Source organism: Micropterus salmoides, unplaced genomic scaffold, assembly GCF_014851395.1.
Source record: "Micropterus salmoides isolate LMB-PRFRI ecotype aquatic unplaced genomic scaffold, ASM1485139v1 Ms_hic_scaffold_16, whole genome shotgun sequence".
NCBI lineage: Eukaryota > Metazoa > Chordata > Actinopteri > Centrarchiformes > Centrarchidae > Micropterus > Micropterus salmoides.
In genome coordinates, this window is record NW_024040707.1 from 16,939,457 (window position 1) to 16,957,986 (window position 18,530).

The 18,530-nt window shown below is 42.4% G+C and overlaps 1 protein-coding gene across 1 annotated transcript in view; it reads right to left on the reverse strand.

Annotated features, from left to right (window-relative positions):
* Window positions 1-2,731: 2,731 nt before the first annotated feature.
* The window catches only part of camkvl (CaM kinase-like vesicle-associated, like), a 36,424-nt gene continuing 20,625 nt past the window's right edge, over window positions 2,732-18,530 (reverse strand). The window contains exons 2-11 of the mRNA XM_038722467.1: window positions 12,423-12,529; window positions 11,188-11,319; window positions 10,830-10,904; window positions 9,875-10,013; window positions 8,566-8,686; window positions 7,812-7,887; window positions 7,489-7,625; window positions 7,153-7,231; window positions 6,975-7,062; window positions 2,732-5,354 (exon numbers count right to left, since the gene is read on the reverse strand). Coding sequence (XP_038578395.1) covers window positions 3,846-5,354; window positions 6,975-7,062; window positions 7,153-7,231; window positions 7,489-7,625; window positions 7,812-7,887; window positions 8,566-8,686; window positions 9,875-10,013; window positions 10,830-10,904; window positions 11,188-11,319; window positions 12,423-12,517 — 2,451 coding nt within the window. The 5' untranslated portion in view covers window positions 12,518-12,529 and the 3' untranslated portion in view covers window positions 2,732-3,845. The remainder of the gene's footprint in view (window positions 5,355-6,974; window positions 7,063-7,152; window positions 7,232-7,488; window positions 7,626-7,811; window positions 7,888-8,565; window positions 8,687-9,874; window positions 10,014-10,829; window positions 10,905-11,187; window positions 11,320-12,422; window positions 12,530-18,530) is intronic.

An 18,530-nucleotide genomic window follows, 5' to 3' on the forward strand; every position in this document is an offset into this window, starting at 1 on the left:
AACAAGAAACCGATTAAGAAAGTTGCGAGCCACTAATCAGTTAAGTGATTTGGCAAGTGGTCAGAGTCAGAGCATTAATAACTTAGAGGCAAGAAAACACCAGCCTACCCATTAGCTGCTCGGCCTAGGCCTGCATTGCCCCCAGTGCGGAACACAACTTTGCAAGCTAGCTGATGTAGCTATGTCTCAACCTGCTCGCAAAAAGACAGCAAGGGGTTTATTGACAGCTAGCTACCACAGCCCCTCTAATGATACCGAACAATGTTTCAGCACCCAACAGAAAACACTACCTAACTTTATCGCACAATACGAGCATTTTTGCGAATGAACGACTAGCCATTAGACTCGTGCTCCATTGATCGCTCTCTCCTTACCAATAATCCTTCTCGGTCCCTTCCCAATGCGAACCCGCTCCTCTCCAGCAGTGTCTAGATGTCAGTAGTAACGATGGTTGTAAAATCGAGGATTTGTACAAAGAAAAGAAACGCGATGCGGGTTTAGGGTGGTCTGCGCTATATTGTCGAGTCACTATGTCGTTGTGTTGGGAGTCTCTATGCAATTGCGTTGCTGGCTTTGCGACTGCAGACGGGAACAAAACCAAAATGGCAGTTTGAGAGAAAGGGGCGGAGGAGCGGTGACGCATGGGCTAAAATATTCAACAGGAAAGGATGGCTTTGTGCATGCTGCTCAACCAGGCGCTCAGCTCATTGGCCACTCCGAAGCCGACGCGCATTCATCCCGCCCCTGCTACCAGAGGATGCATGCCATGTCTATTACTGTACAATGAACTGCAGGACCTCAAGCGATCCATGCAAGAAACATCTTGCAATTCTTCTAAAACAAACGTGCATGCAGCATGTCTGACATAGGTGCAATAAAGCTAAGTTGACAGTACGGACTATTTTGTGATCTTTTCAAAGAAAAAAAACTTCTACGGGTGCTGAATGAAACCCATCAATAACAGCATCTTTGTTTCAGTCACAGGGTAGCAAGAAGTTGTCTCGTTGTGAAACTAACGCCAGGCTGCATACTCAAAACTTGCACCAGACGTGCCACAATGCATTATCAAAGGAAATAACACATCTTTAGAGCATAACCGGATTGTATATATTCTCACAGAAGCGCAAATTGATGTATTGTGGTTTGCAGATACTTTTCTTGAGTTCAGTAAAACACATTACTAGTCAACGCTGATGGTGCTGGAATGATAATAGAGAAAAGACAACATTAGGTAGGCTACTTGCTAGCTATAGTGATGATGAGCGTCTGGGCCCTCAGTCACATTGAGGTTAGGGGTGAGCATTCCTTGCAAAGGAGGAGTATTGGGGGAGGGGGTGCCTGGCAAATGACAAAGGCCCAAGAAAGAGTGGGCCGCATATTCTAGGGTACACATGTCGAGGGGATCCCCATTCTTATCTTCTTGCTGCGTACACTATTTCCTCCATAATATCGGGGATGAAATGCATAAATATCATTCATGGGAGGCTAGCAGGCTCACTAACTTGGCAAGCTAAGAGCAGACATTGGCCAATATTACGTTACTGTAACGTTACTAACATCGACTGTCGTAACGTTAACCAAAATACATCTATCGAGGTGAAATACTGCCAGTAGGTTCTAGCAAACGTTGCGTGATCCAAGATAGCCAACTGTTAGTGTCTCCTTCTCAACATTGCGTTCATGTAATGTTTGTAGCCAACTAGCTTTCAAGCTACCGTTACGTTATTTATCACAGAGCAATAATTAACACAGCACTCTCGTGCACATAAAATGTGCAAATGCCAGCCTAGCGTTAACAGTTGTGTGACAGTGGTTTGTTAGCAACGGTTAGCCGTGGCGGACAGCTGAAATGGTTCAGATAGCCGAAAGCAACTAACGATAACGACTACCAATATCGCAGATCAAACGACTGCGTAGTTGTTAGCTTATGTGCAGCTAGCTTTCAAGCTATCTAGCCACCCAACGACTTTTTCCCACTTGTGCCGCTATGTTAGCCAACTAGCTAACGTTAGCCAACTAGCTGGGGCTAACAGTACCCAGACGAGACTGAACAGAAGTGTGCAGAACTTACCACATCCGATATTACTCGGCCTGATCTGTAGTATTAAAATCGGCTTGTATTTAAGCAAGAAACCTAACAAACAACGTGACAACTCAACACTGCCGCTGAATGCAAACTGAAAAGTGTGTCAGGGTGGCGGGCTCTGTGTGAGTTTTTCCGCTGGACGGCTGCCTGCCCTGCTGTTCCCGAACCGTTTCCCCTCACTCGATTTCAGTTGAAAGCAAAGCAAAGCAGCAACATGTGCACGTTACAGGCGCAACCATTATTCCAGTCCAGAGGCTTCGCCGAAAAGGGATTATGATTTATGTATAATACGCAGATTTTAGTATTCATATTTAATGTTTAACCACACTATATACAATACAATGTGTATTGAATTCTACAGAATTACATCGTTTAATCGTATGTTAACTGTTTAGAAACACGAGTTTATTGTCCACCCCCGTGCCGTCACACGTATGGACTAATCCGAAGTTTACGCACGGTCAGATGGGACTTGTAGTTATGGCGTGACAATACAATCACTCGGAAAAATCAAAGAATAAGGGCTGTTTCAGCACTTGCACTAAAAAGGAATAGTTGTAATTCAATTCATATCAAAGAGAAACCCGTTTTTAAAGTATTACCATCTCAGGCTCAACAGCTTTTAACCAATAAAACAACTTAAGATCTAGTTTCATTTTGTAGTTTTATTGAAAGACTTGTGGACAGAGCACAGTGTACATAGGAACAGATTAGGGGATGTCTAGATTTGTTCAGGAGAAAAACACATATCCTGGTATTACACAGATCCAAAAGAACAAAATTCAGAAAGATATTTTTTACATGATAAAAAGGAGCAAATATAGACAGTACTGTCCAATTAACAGTACCAAATGTTATATGTCAACAAAAACTGGAGAAAAATGAATACAAACTTTCTGGGCAAAACCTTTGGAGAACTTTGAAAGAAAAGAACAGGATATGTGTGTGTTATTGCAAAGCCTTTATACAATATTGTTGCACTTAAAGATTTACCCTAGCTCTCCAACAGGTGATCAACACAAGACTTTGAGTGACAGTTCAAGTTTAAATACATAATTTAATAAAACAAATCTCGATCTCCAGCAGCCATTGGAAAGGCTTAATCAGTTCAGTTTAACATATTTTTGTACAACTGTGTGACTGCAAGCTCATGATTCAGCCTCACCAGAGAATGAATAGCTACATAAATAAAAAGGAATGAAAAACAATGAAACGGAATGAGCAGATTTGACAAAAGTAAATGCCAGTTTGGATATGAGGAAGTTTACAACATGGGATAAGAGCAAGAATTAGGAACCCAGTTCTTTGTATGTATTTACAGTTTGTAGGGAATTAACAAGTCACACTTAACACTTAACATCAGTCGTTAATTGTGTAGATTCATAATTTGCAAACTGTGTTGAGTGCTTGGATTCCAGTATGAGGAGGTTGTGTGGTGAGCATTCATGCACATAATCTGGATTTGACATTCAAACTTTTGAGATTTTTCTCCTTGCAGCTGTCATACAGAGAGATACAGTACACTATTCCCAGTACACTCCAGCCATGAGAGTATTTGAATGCCATAGGGAGATTTCTCTTTATTTCCAGTGAGCACACAGCCAAACCATAAAACACTCCATTGTTACTTTTATTCTTGGGAGCCAGTGAATGATACTTCTGGGTGAGACAGGTGAGTCTTTAAACTGTCAAGTTTAAACCATAAATCTAATGTTCAATCCAATGTCCAGTGTTGTGTATTGTATCATGTACACCTGCTTCATAGCCCCCTGCCCATCCCAGCTCTTGGGGACTGGCTTGAACGAGAAACATCTCTCTGTCCATCCCTGTCTTCCTGCTCTCCTGCAGCCTGGGGTGAGGATTGTGTAGGTGGGGAGGGTGGGGGATAGGAGGGAGGAGGGATAGTAAGGCGAGGGAGAGACGGCAGCGCAGGCCTGGGAGAGGTCGGAAGAGGGGGAGGAGTGGACGAGGGTGGGGTCGAGGGGTGTTGTGAGGAGCGTGTGCGGGAGGTGGCAGGCGAGGCGTGCGTGCTCCGGGCACGTGGTGGTTCTGTGGGACAGTCACTGATTTGCTCTAGCAGCGAGGGCATGTCTCCCTCAATCTTCTCCAGCACGGCGGCCATTTGCTTTTCTATCTGCTCGATCACACTGTCCATTTGCCAGTCGCTTGTGGTGCTGCTCCCGCCTCCTCCATGCTGTAGCCCAGTCCCGTACATCCCTATCCCTCCTCCACTTGTATACAGGGAACTGTATGGACTACCATAGCTCCCTGCCATCCCCATCCCTACAGTCCCAACTTCTGGGTTGTATGGTGCGGCATGACGGCCCAAACTAGCGGAGCTGCCTACTGTGTAACAACCCTGTCCTGTCACAGGAACTGCCCTTGCTATGCTAAACTCATCGCTATATCTATCGGTTCTCCTGGCATCCCTCTCCCTTCTGCCCACAGGGCTTGAATCACCCCTTAACCTAACTCCTAGTCCTACATCCACCCCAACTCCAGGCCCGATTGCTGAAGTTACTGATGTTGCCACTGATCTCTCTGCCACTGCCTCAGGTACCTGTGTCTGACACCAGCTTCCGTCAGTCTCATCCTTCTGCTCCCTCTGCGTTCCTGGCCTCTTCTCTGGTGAGGCTGTTGCAGCAGCAGAGCCTGTGGGTGAAGGGCCATGGAGTGTTGCAGCCAGCTTACGTTTGCTTACACTGCTGGGATCAGCGGAGGTGGATGTGTGTTTTTTGTCAAGGTTGGTGCCTGAAGAACCCTCTGACAGCTTGGAGGGATCAGGTGTCATCACAGGGGTCGGTTTGGATTCTGGGACAACTTTACTTTGACCAAAATTGGCAGCCATTTTCCTGGTTCCATCACCGGTTGCCTTCTTTGCACCAATCTTATCAGGCTGCTCCTGTGTGACTTTGGGGGCTGCATCCGATTGGCTTTGCTGACAGAGGGTCTCCTGAATATCTGATGGGGATGTTCCTACAGATGGGCCTATGCTCAAGTTTACCTCATCCTGTTTTTCTCCGACCTTACTTCTCCCCATATCCTTCTCCATACCTGCCGGTGTATTCTCAACAGTAACCTCTAAATAAACACTACTTGACGTCACCCCTTCATCACTGGTCCCTTTGTCTCCCTCATCACTTGTCCCCTGGGATACCCCCCCTTCACCATTTCCTGCCTCCTCACTGCCCTGAACTTCGGCTGAATTGTCATTCAGTGCCTCTGAATTCTTCAGTCGTTGCATGAAGGTGGTGACACGGATCGCTTTCTGCAAAACAGGCAAAGGCAAAGAGAAAGAAAAGAATCATAGCAGTGTAAAGACAGTTAGATTTACAGTATGTTGCCCTTTTCATTATCACCCATATTGACTTGTATTCCTAAAAGATTTTTTTTGATACGATAGTTTGTTATGGCAAAGCATAAAGAATAAGCTTTGAAGACAAGCATTTGACAAAAAGCCTGTCAAGGCACCATGATTTAGCATCATCATACTAAGCACTGAGATGTGATTTGTGTGAAGTGAACAGCAGAAAGATTAGTGCCAGTTGTTTACTTCCAGGAGGATATGACATATTGGGCCCTGGTTTAAATCAATCTCAAGACTCACTCTCCCCAAGCCACTCCTTGACTTCTTGTTGACTGGAGAAGTTAATTGAACAGATACGTGTAAATCTCCTTCCCCTTCATTCTTACACCCATCTGACTCCTTTCAATCTGCAAACACTGGGAAGGAGTTAGGGAAAATGTGTGAGCTTAGAAGTTGCTTCTAAACCAGGGAATTGATTCTCTGGAAGTGAAAAGCCATTTGGACACAGACGTGTCACTGAATACAACATGGCTTGACTGAGCAGCTTCTGTACAGCTTAAAGTATGACTTGAATGTAACACTGAGGTACAGTATGGGGCAATGAGCCAGGATTCACGTAAGAGGAATGACAGAGGGCCTTACAGTTCAAATCACTTTAGTTCAACAGTCAACAGTGGCCTATATCCCTTATTTCCTTTCCATTTCTCCATCTCCTTATCTACACAAATATAAAAACTAGACAAGCAATGAGCAAACCGTCTTCCTGCTGATCATTATCTTTTTTTTTGTTTACCAATCTGGTTTCATAGACTAGTGCAGATGAGGAGTAAGAAAGGAGCAGAGCGGGCCACTTTGAACATCTGGGTCTAATCCAATGAAGAAAAGTGGGGCAGAGTGGATGGATCTCTTCTGGGACAGGCAGGGTGACAGTGGGCAGGATCAGAGCTTATGAGGAGAGTTTCACCTGCCCAAACATGATCAATAGTCTACATTTCAACGCTGACTGAGGTTTAACTGGAAGTGTCTCCTGATTGGTCGGTTATTATAGACAGCAATGGGAACTTCTTTTTAATCCAAGAGGGTGTTCAGCCATCAGGAACATGTTTTGTTATTGGATCATGCTAGCCTGAAGGTGATTTTCTGCCCCATGCTCTGTCCTTCCACTCTCCCTCATAATGAACTACAATACCTTCAACTCCTGGGAACAACATGGGGAAAGAGAAAAGAGGGTTATAACTGTTACTTATGCTCGACCTCCTCCTTCTTGGTCTTGTGCATGGCATCCTTATGACCATCACCATATCATATGCAAATTTAAAACATACCTCTGCAGAGTTGTATGCTGAGCAATGTGCAATCATCATTATAAATAAACCAATTGTCGTCATAATCATTGGCGTATTTTCACTGTAGTCATCTTTATTTTGGCCCTAGAGTGTATCCTGTTTCTCCTCCTTTACCACAGCGGCTTACTTGGCTATATAATCACCAACCTAATTTACTGCTACAGAGAGAGAGAGAGAGAGAGAGAGAGAGAGAGAGAGAGAGAGAGAGAGAGAGAGAGAGAGAGAGAATTCATACCCGCCATTTGGCCTTTGCAAAATTCTTCTCAAACTGGGCGCACACACCATCCTTTAGGTTCTTCTCTGATGCACCATTCCCCGCAATCCTGGTGACAGACAGCATACAAGTGAGTGCAAACCCCCAGACACGCGTGACCAAAATGTCTGGGCTCTTGCGATAACGTGCACACAGTTACCATTCATGCCAAAGTGCATCCTGTGCAGTGATTCTCAGCATCTGGTCCACCTCCATGAGTCGACAGACAAGCTCCTTAGCTGAGAGAAACAATGGAGAAACAGTGGATAAAAGGTCAATTTAAGTGGCAAATTCTATGATGACAATTTCGGAAAAATTTCAATATGTATGTCTGTTTTAAAAAAAGTATTTCTGTATCAATTCTGATGATTCATTTGGTGATTTGGATTTGAAGGCTGAAATATAAGACGGTGATTGGTAATTAAATGTAGGATACTTACTAACAATGCTTTATGCCACTGTGTATTTATTGCCATCGTGTGGTGGAACTATGTACCTGCAGGTGAAATGTCATCCCAGTATGGAGAGTCAAACTCAAAGTCACCAGCAACAATGCGACAGAAGATGATGCGATTATGTAGATCTGTGTTCTCCTCCTCTGTCTCGTCATAAAAAGGAGGGTTACCTGATAAGCTGCAAAAAGGGAAACAAACATAAGGAGACAGAGGAAGGGAAGTTACTTCGAAACCATGCAAATCACACCTGGAAATGCCCTTTCAAAAATCAAACAAAGCAGTTATTCAGGTTTTATATACAGCTCAGTGTGTACTGCCCTTCTTTGTTGAACTGTAGCTTTCGTAATTACTGGTGGAGACTCACAGTATGAACATAATGACACCAACAGCCCAGCAGTCCACAGGGCGACCATATCGGTGACGAGCCACCACTTCAGGAGCTGAGAGACACCAAAGAGAAGAGCAGACATAAGGGAGAGCAAGAGAGACAGGAAGATAAATCCACATGGCCTGGGTTTTCATTTATAAACCATCACAACTCATGCATAATTCTCCCCTGCACAGACAAGAGCTCTCCTCCTCACTCTCTCATTTTCTCATTCCTTTCCCGTCAGGGCCGCTGTTCCCTTTCCTTATTTATTTTGCCTAATGACTCTGCTCAGCTTTATGAATAACTGTCCTGACCTTTCACTGGAGTGAACCACGCCAAAGCACAGCTCTGCACTCCAAAGTTGCCCTTGCGTGAACCTCAAAGAGAGAGAGGAGCGAGACAGTCCACAGCGGATGAGAGCATATAAGAAGAGAGGAGGAGTGGGGAGGAGGGCCAGAGGTAGGTGCTTTCAGTTTTGTGTGCGCCTTTCACTGAGTTTCATGACTGTTTTTCACTTTAACGGTTTACCTCTGACAGATTATGATCTTCAAAAGCACAGGGAAGAACTCAAAGAGGTAAAGTATGCCCGCAGGCCTATTTTCACAACAGAAGGTAAAACTAATGGGGGGATGTATTAGTGGAGATGGAGAAATATGGTGAAGTAAAGACATATATATATATATATATATATATATATATATATATATATATAAAACAGAACCACAGTGGTAAATAGAGTGTATCCTACCCAGGTATTCTGGTGTTCCACAAGGCTCTGTGATGGGTCCGTTCTCAAACCTGGACAGGTAGAAATCTCGCAGAACTACTTTGTTGTGGTTGTTTTCTGTGTAGTACATCAGGTTTTCCAGCTAAACAAAATGAGGGACAGAATATGTATTCTCATACAAATACACACAGACTGAAGCTCTCCACTCCTATTTACATATAAGGGACACTGAACTGATTTAGTGCCACAAATATATGGGAGTCGATCATCAGCAGACAGTCAATGATAACGCCCCTGCAACCTGTGAAATATCTCAGCAATACTGGCACATTAATATGTTATGCAATTACGGATGCATGTTTTATACAAGTCTGTGTGTGGGATTTTAGCACATATTTTACATATTTTATGACATGTTTTATGACTTCTGTGTTCTATGTTTCACCTGCGTAGCTGGAAGATAAAGTTCCCCTTTGGAGACCATACAGTTAAATTTAGAAGCTGAAGTTGATTTCTAAGTCGTGTTTTGTTCTTGTAGTGAACAGAGGCGCAAGGTCAAATGGATTCTCAGTCTTGGATTTACATGTCAGGCTTGTTTAAACCAAGATGATACCAAGTCTCTGAGGTACAAACTGTCAGTAGTAAAAGTAGGCTAATGGATCATCAGGTAAATCATTACAGCATAATACTGTAATATGTATTAAAATTGAGCACATGTCATTTCTTGACAATATAGGGTATTGAAGAGTAAGGCAAAAGAATAACCAGAAACCCGGCTACTTGATTAAAAGAAGCATCTTGGCTTGCCAATATGGACACCGATCTGAAAATGCCATTTTCATTCAGTTTCATGGGTTCACAGGCTGAGTCCAGACTGAAAGAAAAGTCAGACTTCTACCAGTAGGGGGAGTCTGAAGCCCAAGAGAAGCTGTAACTCCATCCTAATGGGTTGATAATGAAGGTTAAAGATATGAATATGTGTGTGTGTGTGTGTGTGTCTCACTAGAGATGGCATTAAGCCATAAAGACAGTGTTTACTCCCTTGCTAAAATGTTATCAAATGTCGAGTCATTAACTGAGATGGCAATGAGTGCAATGCTTTTAGGTCTCCGTAGAGATTCTTCTGACTATATACTGGAAATTGCTTTCTGGGGTGTGACTGCAAAGAGGGCCACTCACTTGTAAATCTTTTTTGTCATATGTCTTCCTGTGTCTTCAGAAGAAAGCCACCACCATCTTTTTATTGTAATAACACTCACCACACATATACACCAGGTTCATGTGCGTGTGCATCATGTGGGGAGAGGGAAAAAAGAGAGTGAGCATGTACCTTCAAGTTCCTGTGAACTATGTTGAGGGAGTGTAAGTACGCCACAGCCTCGAGGACTTGTCTGATGACATTGGAGGCGTCTCTTTCTGTGTAATTCCCTTGGTCCAGAATCCAATCAAATACATCTCCTCCTGTGGCACTGCATGCAGTTAAACACACACACACACATGTGACGAAAACACACATAGCCAAATATACTAATCAAAATGAATGCAAGTCGGTGTGACTGTTAACCACATGTTGCTACACAAAAATTCACTTTAAGCTTTCAGTAACACAGTAATCAAAAGCCCTGAGCTCTTGTTTTTTTATGTCCATTAGTAAGGAAATCTGCTGCTACGGGCCTATAGCTAGCAATCCTAAGCAATTAAACAACTGAGTATTGGTCATTACTCCAAAAGACTTGGTTAACTTCAGAGAATGTATAAATGATGGGTGTGTAATCACCGCGTATTTTCCCTCAGCAGGAGGACTATTGCCTGGGCAGAAGTGTTAGCTATGAACAGACACCAACACATAAACTGAGCGATGCACACACAGGTGACAGCAATCACTTTCAGTGCAGTCTGTCTCTCTGTAATTCAGTAACAGAAGTTCAAATAAAGTTGCAAATGTTGAAAAACGCACAAGCCAAACGTGACGCAGATTGGGCCGGCTCTAGCGTTATCAATCTCAAGATCTCTGTAGAGACCCTATTATGGCAAAGCCATGCCTCAGAAGGACTGAGTAATGTTGAGCGTTACTAAGAGCAAATATCTCATAAAATCTAACACCTTCCTCTGTTGCTGAGGGGAGCAACAGAGCACATAGTAATAAGATGCAGGACTCAACCCCTACCCTCTAGCTGATGGATTTATGCAAGGTACATTAAGGCACACACACTTAAGTAGCTACACATTGTCAGGAATGCTCACACAAGAAACATAAATAGTGAACCAGTAAAAGAAAAACTCACAGTTCCTGGATGATGAAGTACTCTTTCCGGGTCTCGAATGTGTCTATCAGCTGAAGGATGTTTGGGTGGTTGACCCTGGAACCGCAAAGACAGTCTGTGACCTTGCAACTGTGAACATGCAATTGAAAGGTGCTAACCATTGTCTGGCTTTTGAATAGTCTTATATAAAAAGAAAGACAGGGTGGGCGAAAATCTCTCCAGCTGGGGTAGACAAAACAAGTTACAAACATCTGAAATTACATTATTAACCAGGGTGACATGGACTGCGTTACAGAAAATTCTAAGTGGAATTTCAAATAAAACACCCTCCCTCTCTCCATCCCTCAATCATAAATCCACCTGTCCACAGACTGCGTACAATTTTAGGATCATGATTTCGTTCTTGGCAGCCTTGCGGACTTTCCTGCCGTCTTTCTTGAGGAACTTCTTGCAGACAAAAACCTTGTCTGTCTGTCGGTCTTTAGCCAGGCACAGCTCGCAGAACTCCTTCCTACGCAAGGAGAAAAAAATTGAAAGACAGACAGACAGAGGAAGGCAGGAAAGGTAAATATAACATTAGAGCACAAAAGAACTGTAGTTGCTTTTGAGAGACATGGCGTAATATTCAAATTAGGTAGACAGAGGGCACTGGCTGTTTTGGTGAAATAGCGTGAAATAATTTAATTGGGGGGAGAGTCAATGGGTAGAATAAAAGGTCATAAATAACAAATCTGAAATGGGTTTATTGCTGCCATCGGCTGGGCATCGTCTGGTTTTGAGCCTTCGGGCAATACAGTATTTTACCCAAATGGATTTTGAGAAGCTGTGTGAGGCAAAATTAAACTACAATGTCTCACATTAAATCTTTCATGCCCAGTAAATACTCAGAAAATCCAACTGCGCTCTTTTTTTCTTTCTATTTTCTTTTTTTTCTTAAATCATTCTAATAACAAATGTAATGATAGTAACAGTAAATTGGTTTGATTCCATTTTATCCTTACCACAACCATACCACCTTTATCTTCCTTGTTTTCATACAATTACAAAGAATGCAAATGTATGCACTTAATTCTTGTGAGTTAATGTGTGTGTGTGTGTGTGTCTCTGTGTGTTATATAAAAGATGAGCAGAGATCTCTCAGGCCAGATGCTGATGTTGCCATATGGCCTCTTACACTGATTGGGGTGTGTGTGTGTATGTGTCTGTGCCTTCAATGTGTCAAGGAGAGTGTTCAGGAGAAGAAAACGGTCAGTAAGAGTGATTTTCGCAGCTCTTTGAAAGTATGTCCAATATATTTTTCATTTTTAGGCATGACGCAGAATGTGCGTTTTCATGAACTGCCGTGATCAAAAATGACAATTGGTCAGCTAAAATTTGAAAAACGTGTCCCTTAAGTGTGTTACACACTAGCTTCGTGCCTTTTGTCATTCCTCCAGTATAAACGTTTGATATGCCAAACCAAATCTTCAGGGATTGTGGATCCAATTCAATTTGAAATAATTCATGAAGACAATAACGACCATTTGGGAATACAGGAATGTGCCCATGAATTCTACATGGGAGAGGAGGACAGAAGGCAAGAGAGATCCATGCATAAAGCTTTATGGTACTCACGCTCGGAGGACCTGTCCAATCTCATATTTGTCTGTGACATCAGATATGCTATTGTAATTCCGCCCATCTCGCAGGGCAAGGCACCCAAATGGCATGACGGCATTCACCTAAGAAATAAAGAAAAATACATTTCAATCATTGCACTACAGAGGGGGAAAGTAAAGGATGAATTATTTTTGACGACACCTTTTAGGTAACAGACAGATAAAGGGATTGCAGAGCAGCATGGGCGAGCATGTTAAAACAGGCAAAAGGTACTGATGAAACATTATGAAAGCCCCCATTGGTTGAAGTCAAAGACAACAAGGGGGTGCCGTTACTATTAGCCTTGAAGATACACAGCACATTGGGCAGCCAAGTCGACTTTTGAACAAATCTGGATACTAACGCTTCTGGCAGCCTGGTTGCGTGCCAGCCTTGTCAACAGATACTAAGCTACCCACTAAGCTTCTCTCTACTCTGCTAAAGTCTGCAGATTCTGTGCAACGTCTGTCAAATTCAAGTTAAACTTTATTTATAAAGGGCAGTGTCCCTGTTTCCCTAAAGCAGCTTGCTTCTTTAGCAATCACTGGAGCCCTGAGTAACACTGACAGCACTGGGCTTTAATGACAGGAAAATTAGTTTTTTGGTTGTAGCCTGAAATGTGTGTGTGTGTAAGTTTGTCTTCTGATCTAGATCAGTAATTCATGACCTTTTGAAGTTGCTGTGAACATCACTCAGAATGACTTTTAATTCCTCTTTTCACCTCACAGTAACTCTCACTGTTAGCATTGCACCTGAAAATGCACTTCACAATGGAAAATAACAACATCCATACCGATGATCACGTACAGTACACATACTGTATATATGTATTTCACCATAAAACTGTTCTTATCATGTCCACCCTAAAATAGCTTGTGACCCCACAACAGGGCTTATACGCCCAGGTAGAAAATCAAAGATCTAGATAGTGAATCAGCAATCAATATACCATCTTAGCACAGTCCTCAGGCTATCCTCACCCACATCCTTTAACACTCCATCTACCGTAGGAGACAGATTTCCTGGAAGCTTCAGCCATCTATCCTCAAGATCCTTCTCCTGTCCCAAATACTTGACAAAACCCATTCCAGTTGGATCATTCCTTTCCATTGTTTCTCTTGACTTCCCTTAGTGGAGATTTCTATCTACAGGGTATTTTCTGAGTCCGTTGGGCTTGGGACCACATTAAGACAAATCTGTGGAATTGACCAAGTCAGGAAATATGTGATAGGAGGGAATGGGCATTTTCGAAGGAGCTTTGATTAATGTGAGTGATGCTGGAGTCAGCTAGTAATGCTGTCAAGATGACTTCAGGATTGTGAGTGTGTAAGTGAGGGAGAGAAACAGAGAAAGATAGGAACTGAGAAATACAGAGGACATGAGGACTAAGAACAGAAAAACAATAGAAATCCTCTGAAGTAATGACATTTTGCAGGTGCTAATTTAGGATTAAGGAATGAATATGAGGGATGTCAAATCCCCACTTTCTCTCTTTCTCTTTCTCTCTGCTTGTGTGTGTGTGTGTGTGTGTAGCGTCACCACTGTAGATGATAGGGCCAGAGGTGCTTCTGATCTATGGTGGAGGCGGGGCTGGAGAGTACTGTGTAATCCCAGTGCTGGCCCTAATCTCTAATCTGTACCCCTAATCCAGAGTGCTGGGATACATTGTGTGTGTATATGCATGTACTAGAGTGTGTGACTGAGCAAGTGCAAAGGTTGATGCGGATATGTCACATGTGCAGATATGAGTTTGAGCAGAAGGATGCATGTTTGTGTGTGTGCGTGTGTGTGTGTGTGTGGGCACATGTGTGTCCAAAGTCCATATGTGCGCCCTTGTGTGAGTGTAATGCCCCAGTGAGGCCCAAGGGACTTCAGTGGTGGATTGAAAAGGCCTAGTTTTGCCAGAAGATTATGTAAGCATAACAACATTCCCATGACAAGTTCCAGGACAGTGAAGGTGAAGCCGGCTTGATGTGAATGGAGCACATCCATCCCTTTGGGAACAGAGTGTCCCCACTAAAATATAGTGGCAAGCACCAAATGTCATTTGTCAGTAAGGGTCAGCAGATATGCTGCCAATATGTTTTTGAGATGCTAACTTTTGTGCACTGTGGTCCTACCTCTACACAGTTTTAAATATTTTGCCTGCTCTAAAAATCTCCCCTGCAGGCCACCATAACCTTTCTGACTAAGGGCACCCCAAAATCTCCACAGTTGATGTTTAAAAGCTTAGTACAGTTGACTTTCAAACCATCAGCAATGTCCTGGGAACAATTTTAGGGATTTGCTGGAGCTACCGGGCACCATTACAAAAATCACCAAATGTATCTTTACACTGGCATCAACGTTTTTGCAAACTTTTCCTGTATTCACTGTCAGGATGGGTTTAACTTAAACCCATAAAAAATGTTACAGCGAAGCTCTCCTGTTTTAACCAGAATTCCCCGAAGGCTTGAAAGGTAGCTGGCTTCATAAAGAATATGGGCTGTGTGAAGATCAGTTTATGGCCTGTCCTTTCTTTTAGATAGATCTTTGTCCTTCTTCTCTGGGTGTCACTGGTGATTGTTTCTTGCCCAAAAAACTCAGATGCCTTACAAACACCACACCTGCAGAATACTGAGTCAGTACAAACCTTGAAGTTGACGGAGAGTAGGAGGCGATATGGGAGGATGTGAGAAGAAAGGAGATGAGAGGGGAAGAGTGGGAAAGACGGGAGATGAGGAGGAAAGAGGTGAGAAACAATGGGAACAGAAAGGCAAGGAGAAAGGTACACTGTGACTAAGTGAAAAGGTGGATAGAGAAAATAGTGTACATGAGAACAAAGTGTAAAACACAGAACTGCAGAGGCAGATTGAGAGTACCTCTCAACCTCACAGCTTCACAACTTCACAACGTGTGAATGTTTGCACAGGTGAATGTATGTGTGTGGGTGCATGTAGGGATGTGTCAACAGGCTATGTGTGATAATGCGTTGTGTGACTCATGTTTATGAGAGTAAGGGCTGTCCCCAAAGTCAGAAAGCACTCGAAGGCATGCACAAATACAATGAAAGCATTTAAGTACAATGCAACATTTCATTTGCTCCTTTCAATGGCAGAGATTATTCATATTTTCAAACGCAATTGAAAAGTTTCTGTGGTCATACATTACATTCCTGGTTCACAGCTATCCAGACGTTCATGCCATGAAAAGATGATGGAGCAACGGCGTCATGAATTTGTTTAATTCGTTCTCATTGTTAGTATGTAATGAAACTGTGACTGATCAGATAACGTGACTGTGAATTTATTATTTTTTGAAATGATGAAGTATTTCGAACCACTACAGGCCCCCTTGAGAGAGGGGCCCATAGGGGCTTTCACCATACTCCATTACACAGATGGTGTGTAATGAACCAGTGAGAATGATATATTTGAAAGAAATTGACATTATGAGTTTCCGATTTCAAACAAATAGATTTCAAAGAGAGGTCATTGTTATGCTAGTCACCTTAAATCTGGGATCAATTTGAGGATGTACTGAAGTGGAAGACAAATTGAGCTTTTTGCATTTTGTCATCCTATTTAAACTTAAAGCAACATTAATTGCTTTTTTGTGCGATTTGGCGGCCCTACCGTTTCAGAGTGTAATTCACCGTAAATAACAGCTGTACACGTGCATTTGTTATGATTACATTATGAACAAAAACTAACAAGTAACCAACGTTGCTAACACAGCCAAACATCAAGTAAGTGCGACAACACAAGACATAGCAATATTAGTTACTAGTCCAACAGTGTACACTGTAAGAATGCCAGCTCGGCGTCTGTCTTGCAGCCTTTTTTTCACAAAGCCGGAGAGCCTCTTGATTGGTCAGTCTCTTTTTCTCTCCTTAGCTTCCTCCATCCTATTCTGCCTCTGCCATTAGCTAACATTATGTCCATAGAGGCTGTTGAGCCCGGTTCTGGTGTTCTCGCTTGTTTCCAGCACGACAGTGGCTCAGCTCCCCACCAACAGCTGCATGATGTTGCTTGAAACTTGGGTGGCGAGCTAGCTAGACTGCAGCCTAGGGAAGATAACTTACAGTAACGTTAAAGATGTCCAAATGTCCAAATGTGTTTGGTAGTAAGTTTGGTAACATCAACTCGATATTTATAGCTAGCAGCTACACTTCTGTGTGTAAAACCTCTGGCTGATTTTGCTGGAGTCAACAACTTTGCTAACACAGCCAAACATCAAGCAAGCACAATAATGCGACATAGCAAGCCAGCTAATAAGTTACATGTACAAAGTTAAGTAGCTAGCACATAGAAACTGGAGTGGCAAGTACAGAGATGCCATTCACAAGTCAGTGTATCATTAAAATTATTTTAAAGTTATTTTAAGATAAGAACATATAATGTTGCTTTAATAAAGGGAGTGAGGGATGGCTAATGTCACCGTTTAAATGGATCTTTCTGAGTGTGCAAGTACTTGTTTTGTCATAATAAGCAATTATTAAACATCAGATCATGCTATGACACATTCTATAACATGCCTAGATCTTTAAACATCAAATTCTCCTCATATTGCTATTGAGTGTTAAAAGTGGTCCAGACAACTGGTCACACGGATATGGTGAAACAAAACTGAAATGTGAAAAGTTCACTGGATCTTGATTCATTCATTTCAACTCAACTTGGAAAAAAAAAATCAGTGTACATCCTTTTGAATGAGCATGTAGCATGGCTTCCATGCAACACACAATGAAGAATTGCATGGTTTGTTGTACATTTTGCTTATGCTTTTGAAATGCACACCCATTAACGCACACAGACACACATACTAAAGTGTGAAGGCACACCGATCTATCCGAGACATCACACGTTATCTTCCGCACTTTAAATCAAATTGCCTGTGCGTGTCTTGAGTGTGTCTGTGTGCTTGTTCACAAGTGTTGTGTTCAGGCTGCAGCAAGGCTCACAAATGAATCAAAGGGAATAGAATATATTTTTATCAGCACAGAGGGGAAGTGTTTCAGAGGTTCTCTGCATCATTCTAAGAAAATCTGCTTTTCACTGGCACTCATCTCTTTAGTCATCCTTTCCCATTAAGCCCTGTCCAACAGGGAAATTAAGAAAAAATATGGTGCTTTTTGCAGCTCATTACTAAATAAAATATGCAAACAGAATGACCTACTGAAGAAAAGAAAATATATGTGTCCCTCATTAGTGTTTGACATGTCACATGTGCCTGCCTACATCAGCGTGAACACAGGTGTGAGATTCTGCAGGAACAACATGTTTATCCTTTCAACCAGCAGCATGATCATTTCACTTAAAAGCCTCTTTGTCTTTCCCTGCCTCTCTTGCTTCCTTTCTGTTTGTGTTTTTTTTTTTTTTTTTCACAATCCCGCTCCTGCACCTTTCTTAGCCTCTGCGTGGCTTTCATCTTGTCGTTTTGCACTCGCCAATCCCCTCTAGTCCGAAAGGTTTAATCATGGCAATTCCTCACCAAGGTGGGGGGGAATAACATCAGGGGTTAAGACTGATGTGGCAACCCCTGATGTTCTAACTGTTAGACTAATGGGAATAACAACGAGGAAGATTGTGGACATGTTTGTGATTCCTGTACTTTACAACCACTAATCCTACTGTGCTAGGGCCTCGTTACTTGTATGTGTGTGTGTGTCTGTGTGTGTGTATGTGTGTGTTTGTGTGTATATCAAATAAACACATTCAAGACACTCACATATGTACACACACCTACAACACAAAAGAAAGAAATGTTCTGTGTCCCACAAGCCCCTTTAAGGGTAATTAAGCCCACAATTACCATCACCTTTCATAAGATTATCAATAATGATTACCACGTTTGCCCTAAGAATGATCATCATTTTTGTGCTTCTTGTGTGCAAATCAATGTGTGTCTCTTCATCTGTGTATAACAAAATGTGACAGTTGCAGCATGTTTCTTATTGATCAGTCAAGATCAACTGTGATATACGTGAGGCAACACGTCAAAATTGACTTCTTTTCTAGCTCAGCGTTCAAATTCTTCAGAAGAAATTAGATTCACAACCTTATGTAAGAATTGCACTGGGTATAATTAGAAAATAATAACACA